The sequence below is a fragment of the Neolamprologus brichardi genome, chromosome 9 (genome assembly GCF_056152115.1).
Source record: "Neolamprologus brichardi isolate AB-2024 chromosome 9, ASM5615211v1, whole genome shotgun sequence".
Classification (NCBI taxonomy): Eukaryota; Metazoa; Chordata; class Actinopteri; order Cichliformes; family Cichlidae; genus Neolamprologus; species Neolamprologus brichardi.
The window spans coordinates 14,731,210-14,751,563 of NC_142112.1; the positions used below are offsets into that span (position 1 = coordinate 14,731,210).

Here is a 20,354-nt window from a genome sequence, read left to right on the forward strand (position 1 = left end):
AGTGTCAAGTCTGTCTCTCTCTGTCTAGTCCGTGTCTTAGTAAAGTGTGTTTTGTTTCCTGTTTTACTTTGAAGGTTCTTGTTCCTGTCTGATGTCAGTGTTCCAGCTTTGCTCTCCCTGTCTCGTTAGGTCTTATTCCTCCCAGCTGTGTTCCCCTTCTGTCTCTAATTCCTTGTTGACTCCTCAGTGTATTTAAGCCCAGTGTGTCTTTGTGTCAGTGTCGCTTTGTTAACGTCTTTTACCCTCTCTCCCTCTGTGTGTTCTGTTTGCCAACCTGTCTAGTTATTCGGTACTCCCAGTTTAGTTAGTGTTTTTCTGTTCTGCCTCTTCCCAGCAATAAAGCTCTGTATTTTGAGTCTCTTCCACCTCCTCGAGTCCTGCATTTTGGGTCCTCTCCTCCTGCCTGCCTACACACAGACATGACAATCTCAGATATTAAAGGACTGGTCCCATCCCAGTAACAAAATGTTTCAACTTCTGCAATCAGGCAGAAGGTTCCACACCATCGGGGCAAAAACAGAGAGACTCAAGGAGGAGCTTCTATCCTCAGGCCATACGAGTCCTAAATCAGAACATGCCCCCACTCCCCTCATAGCATCAATAAGTGACTGAAACAAGACCTTATATCAATCTGTTCACACTACCCTGGTCGCATTACTGTTTACACTTCTCTGGTCACTCTGTTGAATGACTCTGTTTATATTACTCTGGTCACTTGTTTACTTGCACTGCTCTGTCAATACGTTGCTGTGCTAATATGGCACACGACACTTTAACACTCTATTTGCACAATGTACATTTTCAGATTTTTGATTTAAAATTTCCAGACTTTTAAAATTAATTTACTTATTGTATATAATGTCTTTTTTTTTTGTACAGTAAAAGGAGCAGTTCAGCAGACATTTCACTGTTTGTTTTTGTAATTTAATGACTATGCATGTGACAAATAAAAAATCTTGAGTCTTGAACGTTATGCTCTCTCTTTCTAGGCCCTGCCAGTACTCTCGCTCCAGCATTTTGGATCAGCTGAAGGCTTTTGAGGGAGTTTTTATGACATCTGAAAATAGCAAATTACAGTTGCCCAGGACTTGCATGAACAGTTCAACAGCAAAGCCCCAAATACCAAACAGGCTCATCAGGGATTTGAACCCAGGACCACTTACACCCAAAGTGAAAAGGGTAAAGCTTCCTTAGGCATTTTCCAGGTCACAGCAGAGGTGTTCTTGCAGGCCGAGGAGTGAGGTGCTGAGGCTGCTCCTGCTGCTCTCCAGCGAAGCCCAGGTGGCTGCTCTCAAACCTGAGCACAGCAAAGGGGAGCAGCTTCAATTACACGTTTCTTAGATTGTCACAAATAAGCTTTCGTCTAATTTTCAGATGATCACTTTTAATTTTAAATTAAGAACCAATTTAGGTGGGTTATTTAGAGCTTCCAATGAGGTGCATGTGTTTAGATCATGGCAGACAAAAAAAGAGTACCTGAAGAAAAACCCTGACACATGGAGCATGCACCCACCTGCAATCAACACAGTGGCATGAGCATATAGTCATACAGATGAGCATGACAGCGTCAAGCTTTATAACCAGAAACCTTACACCACAAATTAAGTCAAATTTTGACCCTGAAATCTGAATTTTGCAGTTAAAATCATCACATAATTTTCATCTGTAATATTTTATTTCACTTGGTACATAAGTTACATGTGTGCATAATGCACTGAAAGAGATTCGTTTGTGGTACTGAAGTACTAATGTTTACTGATGTTTATTTTTGGCCCTTTTGTGTATCAGTAAAACTGATGTGCGTTTTTCCACATGCATATTGTTAATGTCGTGTGAGAGAGTTACACGTTTATAATATATGATACATATCTGTGTACTGTAGTAGTTCTGTGTACAAGTTTGAATTAAATTCTCTTATTTAATCTAAAATAAAACTCTGTGTTATCTTGTTAGGCCAACATGAATAACAAATAATTACCTTAGAAAAACCTTTTGGACAATTCAAATGGTAAACAATAAGAACAAGGCAAACGACATCCTTCATATCAGATCTGTTAGCTGTCCCTGTATGAGGTACAATGGGAACATGTGTGCAGCTGCAGAGATTCTTTCAAATGGAGCCTAAACAACACGTGGCAGCTGAGAGGCTCTATAGGCAACAAGTGGACTCGTCCAGGATTTGAACCCCGGACCTCTCACACCCAAAGCGCGAATCATACCACTGGGCCAAGGAGCCACACAAAGACTCAAGCAAGTCTTTTTACACAAAGTCACACATCAGAGCAACTAGATGAAGAAGAATGTGTGAAAGATTGTCTTGAATGCTCAGAGAATCATCTGTTTGTGTGCTTGATTCTAGATTTTATTCTAGGATTAATTCGGTAGAGATTTATTGGACATACTGTAAGGACACATTCTATTTAACTTGAATTCTCAACAACAACGAGGGCTAGCCCTAAATAAATAAAGTTAAAATAAATCATATCATACTAACTGCTCTGTGTGTACTTTTTTAAAGAATCTTTCTACATCTTCTATCATTTGAATATAGCAGACATGCTTTATAAAAGCCTAGTATATATTATTTTCTTTATTCCCTTAAACAGAAAAAATTACAAGTATGTAACTAGTATAGCAAGTTGAGAGTCATACTGTACCAAAAGAAAACAAACTTAAGGAGTCACCACACAGTTCTCCCTGTCTGCTTACAGAAACATGATACTAACAAGACAGTAATCATTGAAACATTCCAAAACTTGTCAGATCTGCTTTTTTCTATGTATTATTGCTATAAATGTGCAATTGCTTTTATGTGTATCATAGACAGTATTTGTAATGTAGTACCCATTAACTGATATATTCCTACGTACAAAGATGTTTGTTTCAAATGCTGATTTGAAACAAACACCTGTTATGTGCATCAAACCCATTGCTCTAAAAGTAACTGTGGAAATTGACCAGCTGTTGATAAAGAAAGCTTTGCAGATCTGCACTGCCCTGTGTAGTTGCTGAAATACAATAATTCACAATTTTAACCGGACTGAACTAGTTATCGTTTCACCAGATAACAGACTCAGTTATCAGTACTGACACCTCTATTACAAAAACAAGATTGATATTTGTTAGTCTGACCCAGTGCCATCAGAATATATTCATTATAGCTTTTTATCAGCTTGGATTTAATTTTAATATTTAATTAAAGGAAATGAATCAAATAAGTAAATATAATCCTAACTTTGCTAGAACTTCTTAAACACTAATAAAAATATATAACATGATTCACAATCCACTTATGACACGTATTATGAAGTGTCAACCTAAAAGAAAAGCGTGTTTTGTCATGGTCATAACAATAGCTGATGGGCTTCTATTCCTATAAAGCAGACTAGACAAACAGAAACCATCCATCCATTCACTTCAGCTTATCCTGTTCAGGGTCGCGGGGGGCGCTGGAGCCTATCCCAGCTGTCATAGGACGAGAGGCGGGGTACAGCCTGGACAGAAACACTTGGTTGAAAACAAAAGTGAAAGGGCGACTCACATCTGACTGTGTTCCCTGTGGGTTGAATTACTTTGTATATAAAGTATTTGCAGCATTTTTAAAAACCTATTGTTCCAAATTTCTCTGTTTTCTCAACTTTTTCTCAAGCTGAGCACTTGGTCCACTTTTACAAGCGATGGCAGCAGCAGCCTTTTCCAGAGGTTTTAGTTTTAGTTTTATGCGCAATAAACATTAATTGTGTCATTTATTAATTCATACTTTTTTTATTTTCACTTTTTAAAAATCCACTACAAAGCCTCTTCTGGTTTAGTTGTGTTTAGTGCCGATGTGGGACAGTTTCCAATTTCGTTGTACTATTGTACCAATTATGAATGTGCAATGACAATAACGAATTATTCTTATCTTTATCTTATCTTATATCTGATCTCTGATGCACTCCCTGATGTACCCACAGTGTCTGTGCATTTAGGTGCTAGTATAGCTAGTATAAATCCATGCTCGCACATGCATATTCTGAATATAGTGTCATGGTCTGCGGTGGGTGGCTGGAATTTCCATAGGGCTCCTGAACCTACCTGGGATCCGCCCCTGGGCAGGGCCAGCTCCTGCACACCTGGAGCCTATTGCAGGCAATCAAGCCAGAGGGATTTAAGCCACACATTGATGTTCATTCACTGCCAGTTCGTCATCAACACATGTTGGTAACAGGCCTAATACTTCAAGTTCGTGCTGTGATTTATCTTGTTAACCAGACTCTCTTGTGCTGCAGTTGCTGTTTTCACCTTGGCTCATGCTCCACCTCCAGACTCAGGATACCAAACAATCATTTTGAAAATCCCTCTGTGCCTCACCTGCCTGCCCTCCTGCCATCACACTCCATCTGAAGCCCCGGATCTCAGGTCAGCCTTTCTACGCCACTCAGCCCTCCCTGGATTCTCTTACCCCCCTCTCAACACTCCATGTCCCCTACTGCAAGTAAGAATTGCCACTCCTACAACTTGCCACTTCAGAGCTGCCTCCACTACCTCCCTAACTCCACTGTCTTCTCTCTTCAGTGTGACTGTTCCCTGCTCAGCTCCACTCTGCATCCCGTTCCCTCGCCCTAGCCACGTTTCCCAGGCCGCGCCTCGTCAAACACCACGTCTTATTGTTTTTTTGTCTTTGCTACATTTTTTGCACTACGCCTAATAAATTGTCGCATCATCTGCTGTCTCAGCTCTGGGTTTCTGCACCTGAGTCCTTTTCAGTACAGGCCACTCAGCCCTCGTGACATATAGTCTCTGTTTCGTTTTGTTCACTGTGGAAGGTCTTTCAAGGTCACAGTAGTTCATGTAAAAGAAGTTGATATTTTCATGTAAGCAGAACGTGACTTTTTGAAATTCAAATGAAAGAGGTGCTTTGACTCAAAACATATTGCAGGCAGATTTTCATGCAACATCTCTTAAACTTAGAAAGTTCTCTTTGTACATTTCTTTACAAATCTTTATTTCCTTAAATCCTTATTGATACTTTCTCATGTGTTTCAGAAACTTTGATGGCAGCAGCACAGTTGACCATGAGTGGTGTCACAACTACCAAAGGCTTAGTTATGATTTTGCTGTCTGCTCCATCTTTCAAGTTCACTGATAAACAAGGGCAAACTGGTAAACTGACTGTTAACTTTCTTGTTGTTGTTGTTGTTTTAATAAAGAATGTAACTTTTAATTAACCACCTTTACCATTAAATCATGACCGTCCGATCACTGGTTAAGCTTTTCTCCTTACTTTTAAAATGCTCATTTTGTCCCAGTTACATGTTTCACATGCATGTTTGTTGACGTTCTTTCTGGTTTTGCAGGAGGAGCTGAAGGGAAACGTTGTAAAATTACAAAAGGAAACAGCAAGAAGGAAGGTGAGTCTGTCAACATCCATGTCGTGGACATGGATGTTGACAGACTCCAAACAGAAAAACATGCTTTGCTATGACAACCAAAACAAAACAAAAAAAATTCCCATCATACAAAAGTCTGTTTGCACTCTTTACACTACATACTTTTGTATATTTTGTTACATGAATTTGGTTTATTTTTGTCCTCCGGGCTGAAAATTATTTAGACAAAGCCTATGTTCCTGCTGTCCTTGATGTTGTTAAACGTCTCATGGGTCCTTTGTACAAACTTTTGAAGTCAGTGAAATGTTTTACATCACTGCTTACACCAGTGCTGGATTTAATGGATGACCTACAGACTTTCGTGGGAGCCGGCAAGGAGTACATGAATAAGTACTTTAAGACAACAGCTGCAGAAATCAATGACAATGAAGAGAAACTACGCAGAGTTATGGCAACACTAACAAAAGTAGAAAAGAATAAAGAATAACTGTAGCATATTATTCAGCGTCTGTCTCTGGTAAATGTTCTGTGAAACATCTCTTTCATACTGTGCTGCTTCTAAATCAAAGCTAACTGTACACTTGATTTATAAACTTTGATGAGAAAAAAATCTTTTCTTTCTTTCTTTCTTTTCTTTGTTATATCAGGTCTAATGCGAACACAAAACACTAAGCTGAGATTTTCTCTGTTTAGAAATCACATTAAATCTGACAGTTGTTAATGATTCATATGTAGAAACACTTTCATGTGAATAAAAACATTCAAACTGTTATTATTGTGTGCTTTTGCAAATTGTGACGTTTGTAAGAATAGAAGCGGTGGCTGATTCTTCTCTAGTGTTTGTGTGTGGATCAGTGTTGTTCAAGTTACTTGGAAAAAAGTAATTAGTTACTCATGACTCATTACTTCTCAAAAAAGGTTATACCGTTACATTACTGATTACTTAATTTCAAAAGTAATTACTTACTTATTACTTAGTTACTTTTTGATACACACCTGAATACTTAATAAAGCAATAGACCTTTCAGCCCAATTCTATTTTTATGCATAATCCATCATATAAAAATGCAGTCAAATGGAAAAGTCTCTTTTTAAAAATGGTTTTACTATTTTTAATATTTTAATTTTAGGGAAATCGCATCAAGCAAAAATGTAATTCTATACAACAGTTTTTGAAAAAAAAAAACTATTTGAAAAAATCTATTTTCACCTGTTTAGCAGGAGTGGGGCCGGTGGTCATATCAGTGGGAGGATCCGGTGATTTCTCTGTGAATTTCCGTTCCCATGGCAGCGTGCTAGGTGCTTGTTCAGATTTGAAGTTTAATTTTTCACGTGAAAAGACCCAGGAAAACCGAGTTAACGATGAAAAACTATAACAAAATAACGCTGAAAACCGATAAAAACCCTGAAAACCATACGTTTCACACCTGAGCCTCAACTCTCGCGGCCCGGTACCAAACGACTCACGGACCGGTACCGGTCATGTTAAAAGATATTTTTCTCAGATCATTGTTGTAAATTGTCATAATCCCCGTGTTCTATTTAAGACTATCAGCTCTACTCTAAACAACCCTGAAAGCCTCTGCTGACACATGTCATCAGTTCCTTTCTTTCTTTGTAAACAAGGTCGAGTCTGTCAGGTCAGCAATAGTACTTCCTACAGATGACCCATCAGTGTTTATTCCATGACTGTAAACATGTTTCCATTTGTCACTTCAGTCTTTACTCTGAAATACAAGAAATGACATCATGGCTCAAAATCGTTGTCGTTCAAACAATTCTTTATTGAACTTTTTTTTAACTTTATTTAAGAACTTTATTTAACAAAATACATTCAATAAAAACTTGAGAACAGGAAACTGATTTTTCATCCAACCATTGAAAAAAAACGTAACCACTGAACACAAACACTACAAAAGAACAATTTATAAAGATTAACATTGAACTACAGGAACATTTTGATTCATAGCCTCATTAGATCTTTAAGGAGAGCCGATCTGAACTCTGTGGAGCCTGATCTCCAGGGTTTTAAGTTGGACTCTGAAACCAGAAGAGGATGTTTCTCTCTCTTCAGATTCACTGTCGTCCTGTGATGGGAACGATTTCTGCCCTGCGTGATCACGCTGATGTTTGCACAGAGCAGATAATGAAGTGAATGTTTTGGCACATTGGTAACAGTGAAACAGTTTATTAGTAACGTGGGATTGTTTGTGTGCAGAGTATGAACTGAGATTACTGAAACTCTTGTCACACTGCTCACAGCTGTAGTTTCCTTCCATGTGTGTACGTTCATGCTCGTTAAGACTACCTGAACGTGAGAAGCTTTTGTCACAGTGTCTGCACTTGTATGGTTTCTCTCCTGTGTGGACTCGTTTGTGTGTTTTAAGGTGACCTGCAGTGGTGAAGGATGACCCACACTGATCACAGAGGTGCTTTTTGACCCCACTGTGAAAGAGTTCATGTCGTTTTAACTCACTTGATGTGGGGAAGCTTCTCCCACATTCTTTGCAGTATTTCAGTTTGTCTCCAGTGTGTTTACGTTGATGTATTTTTAGGCTGGCTTGCTGACTGAAAGTTTTTCCACAGATGTCACAACGAAAGTCTTTCCCACCACCACAGCGATGACAGGATTGAGAAGTGGATCCATCTGTGTCGCTCTGCTTCTAAAGAAAGACACAAAGACAGTGTAAGTCAGTCCTTCAACACTTTTATCCTGAAAGTCGCCTGAAATAAAGAGCATCTCTGCAGACGTCCAATTACATTTTACTGTTTCAAATAACACACTCAGTTTACTGGGCTACAATAACTACAATACTACCACCATAATACTACAGGAATACTTATTTAATATTACAGTAACATCTGACTTACACTTAAGTACTACCACGCTACTGTTTTTAGGGTACCCATGGTAAACTACTGTAACACTGCAATAATACTAATTTAATACTGCATTAATAACACTGTAATTGTGCAGTTATAACACTCAGCTGACCGGGATACAAGAAAAACTATTACCCCCAATGACACTGCAATTATAACATTAAATGGGTATTTTAACACTAATGTTTAAAAGTACTAAAGCTATATGTAAGCAATGATACTACAGCTGTAACACCATTACGTAACGATACAACTTTGTTAACCATAAGAGAAGATTACTGAATGGTTTGGTTTTGTACTTAATTTATGTTTTATTTTTAAATTATTTACACCTGACAGAGGAATGAGCCGCTGTAAACCAAAGGCCATTTATGCAGAAATAATAACACCATGATATACCACGAAGCTGCCTGAAGATTAAATAACAGCAACATATAAATTTTCATTTTTCATGATCGTGTAAACGAAAATCATAAGTGAAATGAAAATCTGAATAATGGCTCAGAGCTACTCTTCGGTGCAGTAGAAGTGCTAACATGCTAACACAATTTAATGAGCAGACTTGTTCCAAACAGTCAGACTGAACTTACAAGAATAAAATAAAAATACATACCTCGCAGTAACTGCACTTGTAGAGTCTCTTTCTGGTGTGGATCTGTTGGTGTTGTCTCAGGTGAGGAGGTGCTTTAAAAGTCTTCTCACACAGGTCACATTGATAAGGTCTCTCCTCAGTGTGGGTAAACATGTGGCTTTGTAAGTGTGCGTCTGTTGTAAAGTATTTGCCACACTGATCACACCAGTACACATCTTCTCCGGAATGAATGCGTAGGTGTATATTTCGGCTCCATAGCCGGCTGAAGGTTTTTCCACAGATGTCACAGCTGTATGCCTTAATTCCAGAGTGGGTAACTAGATGTCTCTGTAAGTGGCTACTGTGAGTAAAAGCTCTGCCACACTGATCACAGCTGTAAGCTTTAACTCCACTGTGGACGACTTGGTGTGTTTTTAGGGCTTTCTTCCAGGAAAACGACTTTCCACACAAGTCACAGCTGAACGGTCTCTCTCCAGTGTGGATAAGCTGATGTTGTTTTAGTTCAGACTTCCAGGTAAAATCCTTCCCACACTCGTCACAGGTGTTTTTTTTCTCTCTCTTTCTTCTGTGAGGTTTGTCGGCCTCCTGAGAGCGCTGACTTCTCGGTCCATGTTGGTCCTGCAGTGACAGAGATACAAACAGAGGCAGTGAGTGAAATGCAGTCATTGAACAAACAGAAGCTTCAAACTCCCTCCATTAACACTAGTTTTAAACCTGAAGGTGGAGTGTGGCACCAAACACCTTAAAGGTCTCTTATCCCCACCTACTGGTAGTAGTAACACATTACATCCAACCTGGTGTTAAAAATAATTAATCATTGTTCAAACAGTCTAAAATCATGTCCATCTCTCCTGCTTGTACACAAATATTAATGCTAACACACTCAGAATAGTAATAAATGTTTACTAGGTCTGTACTTTTTTATATTTCCTGTTGCTGTTTCCTATTTTAAATTTCTATAATTGTCTAATTTATTCGATAATAATAAATCAAATGTAACAGTAACTAGCTTGGTTCAGTGAAAGATGATGTCAGAGTCTGACTGTAACCTGAGGGTTTTTTTATACTTTTACTCGCTACATTAAAAAAAAAATCTGTATTTTCTACTCCTTACATTTTCAAAACAGGTTTGTTATTAAACTGATTTGTATTACATTAGACTGCTGATTTATTGTGAATGAATGATATTGTTTTATGATGCATTATACTGCTGAGGTATAAGAAATACTGTTTTCAGAGAGTCATGGCCTTATTTGTCTGATTAGAAGAGAACAGAGCATACCGGAGAGGTTTTCTGCCCCATCTCATCAGGAGGAGATAAAACAGGGAGCCAAGGCCGTCACTTAGGCGCCGTAAGAGAGAAAGAATGTGAATGTTTAGGTTTTTATGACTAGGTGGAGGGGGGCTGAAGCTATAAGAATGTGAGAAACGCTCAGACACTTCAAGATCAGACGGACAGCCTCCCGAGCTCATCTCCCCTCCGGATGGTTTATGCTCAAAAGTGTTGAATTGTATGGAATAAAAGATTGTTGATTGAGCATTTATACAGCGAGTATTGTCCTTCCTTCAGCCCAAAGATCAAAAGAATTGGGAGATTTAACAATGGACATGGCATGTATGATGCGGTGAAGGCATTTCAAGTGAAGCTGTCACAAATGCACCAGTGCAACCTGTCTCACTTTCCCTGTTGCCAAGTAATGTTGAACCAAGTCGGCGCACTTTGCTGATAAACTGAGCGCACTGAGTTCGCACGGTGCTTTGGTGACTGTGAAGCACAAACAGAGAATTTCAAGCTTCTTCTTTACATGGAAACTGCACCTGTGCAGATTCAGATGGAGCTGCAGTGTAATGGTACACTCAAGGCAAAGTACGACACTGAATGGCCCGCACAGTTTATGAGTTCCATTCCTGCAGCAATGCCCCAGCTCCGTCTACATGCAGCTCGAACCTTGTGTATGTTTTCATTTATTTTTTCTGGGTTTTTTGGCAGCATGTTCATATTTCTAACTTGCATACTTTTGACAGGATTTATTTTTATGAAGATCAAAACATTTAAAGTTAAAGTTGATTTTTTTTAAAGTTTATTTATTCTGGAATAATATTCCTGTCTGTTTTTATTCATATATATGTTTAAAAAACATGGTTTTAGTGTGTTCAATAAATGTTTATCTTGTTTGGCCCGCAACCTAAAGTGTGCCTTGAGTTTTGTCCCCTGTGCAATTGAGTTTGACACCCCTGGTGTAGAGGATGGAAATATGCCAGGACAACTCATGAAACATCTGCAGACATCTGGTTGAATTCAGTTGTGTACATCCACAGAGAGGAGCAGGTCAGCTGATCACAGCCTGTACATTAAGAAAATTGACTGGAGCTCTCAATAGAAATGATTGTGAGCTGTGACTCTGTGACTGTGATTTCAAAATCCCTGGTAGCCCTTCGGGCAGGGACTGTTCAGTTTTTGGTAGCCCAAAATAAATTTAAGTAGCCCGAATAAAAAAGAGAGCAATTTTTTGATTGATGTTTTGTTTCCTTTACAATATTACACATTAAAGTATAATATTGTAAAGGAAACAAAACATTAATCAAAAAATTGTTGAAAAACAAATTACAACATTGTATAAAAATTACAATCATCAGCTCAAATACTTGGTTCTAATTGAACAGAAATTTCAATGAATTTGTAAGAACTGTGTAGAACATGAATCAGTCTGTGTCAGATCCTGAATTTGAAATTTCCACTGAAGTCACGGGTAAGAGGCAAGTGGAACCAAGATCTAGGCCATTTGCTTTTTGAAGTTTGCAAAGACTGCTAAATTGTGCCAGTGGTAGTTCACTCTTTGCAACATAGCACACTGTTTTAAATGGATTTTCAGGTTTATTTTTAGTATGTTATTTGCAATTGGTGTTTGTTCCAGGAAAGATATTGCAGACTGAGCAATAATGCATTTCTTGCATTTCTCATGGGTTCTAATGGGGACCTTTCTTAAAATTACTGGTCCCAGTAACAAAGGCGCTTGTCGACTCAGAAATCGAGGGAAAACCAACAACACACCCGGCAGAACATTATGTTATTTACACGGGTGCACATAAGTGGTCCGCATGTGCGCATTCGCTGTCAAATTAAAAGACGCGCACCAGATAAGAAGTTGCAACGTGCGTTTGCGTCCATATAAAAGGCAGTGTTTTTGCCCACTAGAGTGGGATTTTCACGGCACATTCTGCACCACATCTCTGTGCGTTCATCATTTGTTTGAAGCCAGCTCACCTCCTGCAACCACTTTTCCGAGAATACGCGCTTCTTTTGTGGTTCGGACTCCTTCTGACATTTCTTTGGAGGTGGAGGAACACCAAAGTAATTGCTTAAAGGAGCTTCTTCGACATCTTTAAGAGTCTGTCTGTCCTCCTCCAGAAAATCTTATGTATGCAAACACGCGTTGCAACTTCTTATCTTGTGCGCGTTTTTTATTTTGACAGCGAATGCGCACCTGCGGACCACTTATGTGCAGCCCTGGTTATTTAGCTCGTCATAATGCAGCCACAGAAATTCTTTTGTCCATGAAACCATAAAGCTGCACTTTCTTTTTGCCTTATAGTCTGATTTGTCATAACTTTTCCGTTTTGTGGTTAGCTTTTCTTTGGCTGTCCCTTCTTCACCCTGACCTGTCTTATTTGGCTCAGCAGAACTAAAATATATATCCTGCTGCTTTTACACTCACACTCACATAACGCTCAGCGATTCTCTGCCCGATCAACCTCTCACATGTTTAAGCTTGCTGCGGGAGATTTCACTTGTCATGTTTGCATAGTAAGCTAACGATTGATAAGACGATGTCAGAGGAATTGGTGCGCAAATTATCATCACTCACCAATCAGTGCTGTCGCTCTCTGTACACAGTTTGCGCGATTGCAAAGTGAAAGCAAAAAACAAGCGCAAATTCAAACGCGATTTCAATATGTCACATATTGACAGTGGCCGATGCCAATGACATAATTACCCAGCTACATTTCCGAAAGAATGCAAAAGCATTGACATATATTTTCCTTCCTACGATAGCCCTACGGGCAGGGCAGAGATAGAGTTTGGTAGCCCGACTGGAAAATTCGCTAGCGTCGGACGTCGGGCTAGCGATTTTGCAAGCCCTGTACACATATTTCTAGTTAAAGAAATTTCAGAGGTTTATCCCTCAAAACTATAAATGCAAATAAGTTGCACATTGTTTCCAACCACAGGAAATTTGTTTTGAGTATTTTTGAGATTTTTATATACTGCAGGAAAAACAAAAATAAATATTACAATGCAAATTTGCAAAACAAACAGCATGTGCATCAAAATAAACCATTGCCAACAGTGCAATTTGAGTTCTAAGCATCCAAGAAACAATACAGAAAAGAATAAAGTCAAACATGACTTTTAAAAACACCAGTATAGGTATCGCTGAAGGCAGGTTTTGGCAGGTAAAGTCGGACATGTGATAGTTCGCGCTGACATCCATTCTAACGTAGGAAGTGCTATGAAGCGTGTTTCTGGTACGTTATGTTTTTTTGCTGCAAGTGCTTTTTATGCAATTTCTGCAAATACATATGTGGAAGGAAACCGTGACCAAGGGCAAGCTGATGGCATAAGATGTAAGTACAACTCCTCCTAAATAAAATAATTGTGTTAGCTTAAGTGCATTTAACCGGGATTTTAAAATTGTTACGCAAAACGGAGCATTCCTGCTCCAATAGGCCTTAAAGGGTTAATGGAGTATTTCTTAACACTAGTATCTGTCACCTTCTTTGTCGAACTCATTGTTTTCTCTGCTGTGGCTGAGCTGAGTCCAAGTAGCTGAAATTTCCTCTGCTGCTCCGTCAGACTCTTCTCCTCCTGCTGATCAGCTGGGACACAAAACAGAACTTTGTTAGGCTCCACACTGCACTGAAGAGTCAAAGTGTCTCATATGTTCATTTGACAACACAAAGAACAAATTTTAGCTTCCCTGGGTGGACAACTTGTTTAAAACATACACAAAAGGTTTGAGCACCGATACCAAATTCAGCAGTATGGCACACCAGTACCAGGAGAGCAATTCCTCTTTAAAAAAAGCCCTGGCCAAGAACGAAAACAGAACAATCAATGGATTACAATGGAGAGTACAGTGTTTCCCAACCACTGTGCCACGGCATATATACGTGTGCCGTGAGAACTGATCAGGTGTGCCGTGGAAGATTATCCTATCTGAGTGGGTTTAGAAAGCCATGATCTGAGTAACCCTCATCACTCAGTCACACTGATTCTCTACTTGTATCAAGTCCACTGTACTACTTTTAAGCATTCTGCAACCTGTCCTCTAATGTGTGCCTTTCTCTTCTTTGTATATACTCCTCTTATATGTTATTTATTCTTACTGTCTTACTATTTATATTGTTTTCCATGCACAGTTGGTGTGGAGCACCCACAATTTAGCTGAATATGTACAAAGACAATAAAAGACTATTCTATTCTATATATCTTTGTTCTTCCATTTCAGTTTTGTTTGGAGCTTTAAAAGATCTGCAGTACTTTTAAATGTGATAAGAACACAGATCCCCTCTTAGGGTTCGAGGCTGTATTTGTTTTAAAAATGCATCTCTAGTATCTCTGGCCTATCATTATTATTTTGCTAACAGATAATCTGGCTCATTTACTGAATACTGATCAGAATTTATCAAATCATCTTTGAAATGATTCTAACAACAGGCCTCTCAGAGTGAGGCCAGTTTTTACTGGGGTTGCCAACCGTCCCTTAAAAAACGGAATCGTCCCGTATTTAGAAACAAAAGTACACGTCCCGTATTGAGCTGAAAAGGGACGCACTTTGTCCCGTAATACAGTGAGAATCAAAAGTGGTCTATAAGTTTTAATGTAATTAACGTTTTGTTTGAAAACATAATTCCCAGCCCCGCTCCTGCTTTGTGACCAATGAGCTGACAGCACACTTATGACAATTGGAGTATGACAATTCAGATTACTGCTCATCTCATTGTTTGAGGAAAGGTCGCTTGCGGAGAAAATACCGGAAGACAACAGATGACCACAACAAAAAGCATGGAAACAAACGCCGACACTGCGGTGCAAGTCTCAGACGACAGTACACCTGAAGCTGGGCAAACACTGTGCGATTTTCAAACTGCACGATTGGCTCGCATGGGTTATAGGTTCGTAGGTCACGATGCAGGGTCTCACACTATATCGCCCGATGCTCTGATGCGACCTGAGTGCTCACACTGTGCCTCCATAAAATGAAGGTTATAACAGAAAATCTGTCGCTCGCTCTCCCTCTCTGTCTTTCACTCACACAGACACACACCACCATCAACTTTGCTAAACTGCTAATGAAAAACATGATCAGGCGGCTATGATTGAGCAGCAATGTAAATCCAACTATTTTCACGGTTGTTGTGATCGTGATAATTTGGTGATGCCACATCGAAAAGGCTCGGATGAGCTTTCCAAAGTTCTACAAGTTGTGCCTCCATCGCTTGTGTCAGATCACACACTGCACAGCCGTGCTGCTCCGTCTTTTTCACCGACGTTTACGTGTTTGCGCGTGAGCAGTGTGAGCGGCTGTGGTGACACCCTCACGAGCGATTGATGATCGGGAGCTGGTCGTGAGGTGTTAATCGCTTCTCGTTACCCCACGTATACAACACGATGCACGATGAAGGCCAAAATCGGGCCGATCACCAAATTGGTCGCACGACTCAAAGATCGGCTCAAAATGGGCCAAAAATCGCACAGTGTGAGCCCAGCATAAGACCAGCAATGTTTGTTCCTCTCAGAGAAAAACAAAAAGGCTGCAAAAGTACAGGGAAGAATGGGAAAAGGAAAACACCTGGCTGGAAAAGTGCACGATAACACCTATAAAGCGCACTGCACTGTGTGCCGGCGCACTTTTTCCATAGGCATGCTTCTAATGGTGGGCACATGAAGAACATGAGGGGAACCCTTAACCAATTTTTGTCCACCAGGCCACGGCAGAAGCAGATATGGTATGTAAACACTGGTTTGTTTGTTTTTAAACCCTCTGGTTAAGGTTAAAATGGGCATGTGCAGTGAATATCAGCGCTATGTGGCCAGAAGTGTGATAATATAATTTATTTTGTGTAATAAACAACTGCAAGGATAGTCAAAGGAGCTTGCAAAGAAAAGCGTCTGGACTTCTTTAAGTTACTTGAAGACGTTTCACCTCTCATCCGAGAGGCTTCTTCAGTTCTAAGGTCAAATGGTGGAGAGTCCCAGATATAACCCTAGTGGGAGTGTCCCCCCACAGAGGGACAAAAGGACCCCCTGATGATCCTCTAATCGCCTGAGCCAAGGTGTGGAACTGGGTGTGGGTCCCAATCAGCCAGAGTTTCGGGTGGGTTCATTGTGAAACCTGGCCCCACCTTATCATGCGAATTCCTGAGGTCAGATGGCCCAGGGTGTGAGTGGGCGTTAAGGCGTCTGGGAAGGGATCTCAAAACTGGATTATAGATGGCAGAGAGTTGGTGTCGTAAACCACCGCCTCTGTTCAAAGATGGTCGCTCACAGTGGACATAGATGGCTTCTTTCACTCCTCTTTCAAACCATCTGTCCTCTCTGTCCAAAATGTGAACATTGGCATCCTCGAAAGAGTGTCCTTTATCCTTAAGATGCAGATGGACAGCTGAATCTTGTCCTGTGGAGGTCGCTCTTCTGTGTTGTGCCATGCGCTTGTGAAGTGGCTGTTTGGTCTCTCCAATGTAGAGGTCTGGGCATTCCTCGCTGCACTGTACGGCATACACCACATTGTTAAGTCTGTGTTTTGGCGTTTTGTCTTTCGGGTGAACCAGTTTTTGTCTGAGTGTGTTGCTGGGTCTGAAGTACACCGGGATGTCATGCTTGGAGAAAACCCTCCTGAGTTTCTCTGATACACCGGCTACATAGGGGAAAACACAGACTTAACAATGTGGTGTATGCCGTACAGTGCAGCGAGGAATGCCCAGACCTCTACATTGGAGAGACCAAACAGCCACTTCACAAGCGCATGGCACAACACAGAAGAGCGACCTCCACAGGACAAGATTCAGCTGTCCATCTGCATCTTAAGGATAAAGGACACTCTTTCGAGGATGCCAATGTTCACATTTTGGACAGAGAGGACAGATGGTTTGAAAGAGGAGTGAAAGAAGCCATCTATGTCCACTGTGAGCGACCATCTTTGAACAGAGGCGGTGGTTTACGACACCAACTCTCTGCCATCTATAATCCAGTTTTGAGATCCCTTCCCAGACGCCTTAACGCCCACTCACACCCTGGGCCATCTGACCTCAGGAATTCGCATGATAAGGTGGGGCCAGGTTTCACAATGAACCCACCCGAAACTCTGGCTGATTGGGACCCACACCCAGTTCCACACCTTGGCTCAGGCGATTAGAGGATCATCAGGGGGTCCTTTTGTCCCTCTGTGGGGGGACACTCCCACTAGGGTTATATCTGGGACTCTCCACCATTTGACCTTAGAACTGAAGAAGCCTCTCGGATGAGAGGTGAAACGTCTTCAAGTAACTTAAAGAAGTCCAGACGCTTTTCTTTGCAAGCTCCTTTGACTACGATGACCTGGATGACTGAGAACCTTCACAGACAACTGCAAGGATAGATGATTACAACAAATAGATGAGTAATACATAAAAGTAATACATAGATAAATAATGATGATGAGTTATGATGCGTAATCATGGGAACAAGTGGGTTTACAAACGGGAGCAAAAGCTGAAATAATGCCTCTACTGAACCCAATTGCACTAAATGCACTAAATGTGCACTGTTACAAGAATATTTTTCTTTCTATTGTTTTCTATTAATTTATATAATTTTAAGTTAAGCAGGACAGAGTTCTTTTAAAGAAAGATTTACTTTTATTCTCAAAAGTTAAGTATGACAGGCTTCTGTTTAAGAAAGAGACCTGTTTTATTGTGTTAATGTTGTCATTTTGAGCTAAAAATAAATACCTAAATGATTTTTGTTTCCCATGTGTTGATATCACAAAGAATACGCATCTACTTAAATCAAATTCAAGTCAAATGGTTAAAAAAATAATTTCACACACAAAAAAAGAGCTAAAAAATTCACCACACTGGGAAGGGTGAAGACAACTGGGTCGCCCGGCCCTGGCCACGAGGTGTCCCTTATTTATTTCTCAGGGTGTTGGCAACCCTAGTTTTTACAATCAAATGCCCTGTGGGCCGACACAACTTTGCGCTGATAGAGGCAGCTGTGTTTTAGCCTGGAATACATTTATTTTTACCTTTCTTTTAAATGGATTTCATTATAGCACTTTTACCGCCAACATATTTGGATTTTTTTGGCGCTGTAAGTGACCTTATATGGATGAAGGGTGGCGCTAGCTAGCTAGCTAGCTTGGATAGCACGCTGCATTCAAAAACTATGCAGGTGCCACACAGTGACACAGAGATGCTAACTAGCGCTTAGTAACAGACTAATAAAATAATAGAAACTCTGATTACACTTAGCTAATATAAAAGCTTTCTTCTGTTTTCTTCTCAGTGTTTCATTATCATTTGTTAATATTTTCTTTTAAATTAGTTTATAGCAGCTTGACTTGATGTAGAGGCTTTTTCTTTCAACTGGTTCACAAATAACTGACAACAGAGACCGAGGAGAGCAACAGAAAACTTCACTCAGGAGCTAAATTCAAGATTGACTGAACTCAGATCAAAGTTACCTTAGTGCTTCACTTTAGATGAGGAAGAAAAATAAACTAAAACACAAACGCAATGAAGCGGGAACTCTGCGGCTTCTTCTTCTTTGGGGTTTTTCTTTGGAGGTTAGAGCTTAAAGGTGCATTACCGCCACCTGCTGGACTAGATGGTTCTTAAACTAAAACTAGACATTTAAAAGTATTTTAATAAACAATAAAAACAAAGTTAAAATATGTCAGTGTGTTATATTCATAAACATGAACATCAGACGGCTTCAGCTTACCCTTACCCCCATTTATTTAAGAGGTTTTGCTCTCTGCAGGCTGCCACAGTAAATAAGTATGTGTTGTTTTGCCTGATTTAATAAAGGTTACACTTACTAACTCCTCTATCAGCAGATCCAAGTGTAGCCATAATTTTCCCGGAGGGTACTTGGGTTTGGAGTCACAGCACAGTTTTCAGATATAATTAATGGGCTTGAGTACAGCCTGATTATTACAGGCATTCTGTCTCTATGAAGACATTAGATCTTACATTAACAATAAGCCTGCAGCTGCAATATGGAGGCAACTAAGAGTTTTGATAAAAAATTTCCAAAAATCTCATCCAATTAATTCTCCTTTACAGATTGTATAACTTTCACTTTTTACAATAAGAATTCTCCAACAAATGTTTAGAAGAAAATGATTTTTCTTTCATTTGTTTTGATACTAACTGAAACCACAAAACTCTAGTTTCACACCCCAAACTAACCAACTGTAATGCTTCTTTTCATCAGCACAATAGTTTTCAGTTTTCAATTTCACATTGGTCTATATTCCCCACATCCCGTCATGTCCTTATCCTCGTTGGGAATCAGAGAAATGGATATAATCAATTCATTAATTGAATTCCACGCTTGTGTTCATCCACAGCAGCTGGACAATAAAGTTTATTGTGACCCTGATACTGCAGCAGAAAAGACTTTTCTGCTCCAAGTTTCTGCGAGCAAACGCTCAACTTCTCCCAGCGTGTTGAGCTAATGATTTGTTGGTGTTTTTCTCCAAACACTCGCTCACTCTTCTCTCAATGTGTTCACAATAAACTGTGAACAAATACTGAGGAGAGCAGCAGAAGACCTCATTCAGGAGCTAAACTCAAGATTAACTGAACTCACATTAAAGTTTGCTCGGTGCTTACCTTTAGATGAGCCCACAAACCACGAGACACTCTACTGTGGCAACACCACCAGTTTATAAAGAAAAAGAGACGACAAAGAAAAGTTGTTTTGAATGACTAGCCTGTGTGTGATCGTGCATGGCCTGGGTCCTGTGGGACATGGTCATGGAGGCAGGTGTTCTTGGGCGCCTGGTGCAGGTCATACAAAGGGGTGGTCGGCCACTAGTGGAGTCAGCTGCCCCTGGCCTGTGGTTCTCCGTGATTCTCAGCCTTCATCTGGGGGAGCCCCATCTGGGCTCCTGGGGGCCATTATTGCAGCTTCCCACCCTCATTATCAAATACAATTGTGACAAAGACACACACTCATACTCTCTCTCTCTAACAGAAAGGCCACAAGATGATTGATGATTTATGTATCTGTGGATTTATCTCACATGTGCAGCGGTTGTCGATACATTGAGTTTTTCTATTTGTAAAACATATTCGTAAAAAATAAATCAAGAGACACAGTGAGACGTAAACTGTGACAACACGAGCTTGACACGGGGTCTCATATTTTGACTGTGAGTATAGAGGATTGTAGCTCAAGTTAACATGGAAAGATAAGAGGTCTAAAGTCTCTAAAACTTTTGGATGTTCAGTCTCTG

The 20,354-nt window shown here is 40.1% G+C and overlaps 1 protein-coding gene and 1 long non-coding RNA gene across 4 annotated transcripts; one reads left to right on the forward strand and one right to left on the reverse strand.

The window, feature by feature from the left end:
• Window positions 1-4,048: 4,048 nt before the first annotated feature.
• LOC148101260 (uncharacterized) lies at window positions 4,049-4,682 on the forward strand. Its single transcript, XR_015719553.1, has 3 exons — window positions 4,049-4,199; window positions 4,272-4,477; window positions 4,558-4,682. It is a non-coding gene; the product is annotated as an uncharacterized LOC148101260 (long non-coding RNA).
• A 2,563-nt stretch (window positions 4,683-7,245) lies between these two features.
• LOC148101261 (uncharacterized) lies at window positions 7,246-18,660 on the reverse strand. 3 transcript variants are annotated; one of them, XM_087845968.1, is made up of 4 exons: window positions 18,573-18,660; window positions 13,622-13,725; window positions 8,869-9,465; window positions 7,246-8,035 (listed from the first exon to the last, which is right to left on the reverse strand). In XM_087845968.1, exons 2-4 carry the CDS (start codon window positions 13,637-13,639, stop codon window positions 7,355-7,357), a joined length of 1,296 nt encoding a protein of 431 aa, XP_087702094.1. In that variant the 5' UTR covers window positions 13,640-13,725; window positions 18,573-18,660; the 3' UTR covers window positions 7,246-7,354. The 3 variants fall into 3 exon arrangements, with proteins under 3 accessions (XP_087702094.1, XP_087702093.1, XP_087702092.1); XM_087845967.1 differs by lacking the exons at window positions 13,622-13,725; window positions 18,573-18,660 and adding an exon at window positions 10,130-10,253; XM_087845966.1 differs by lacking the exons at window positions 13,622-13,725; window positions 18,573-18,660 and having other exon boundaries at window positions 8,869-9,513.
• Window positions 18,661-20,354: the final 1,694 nt, after the last annotated feature.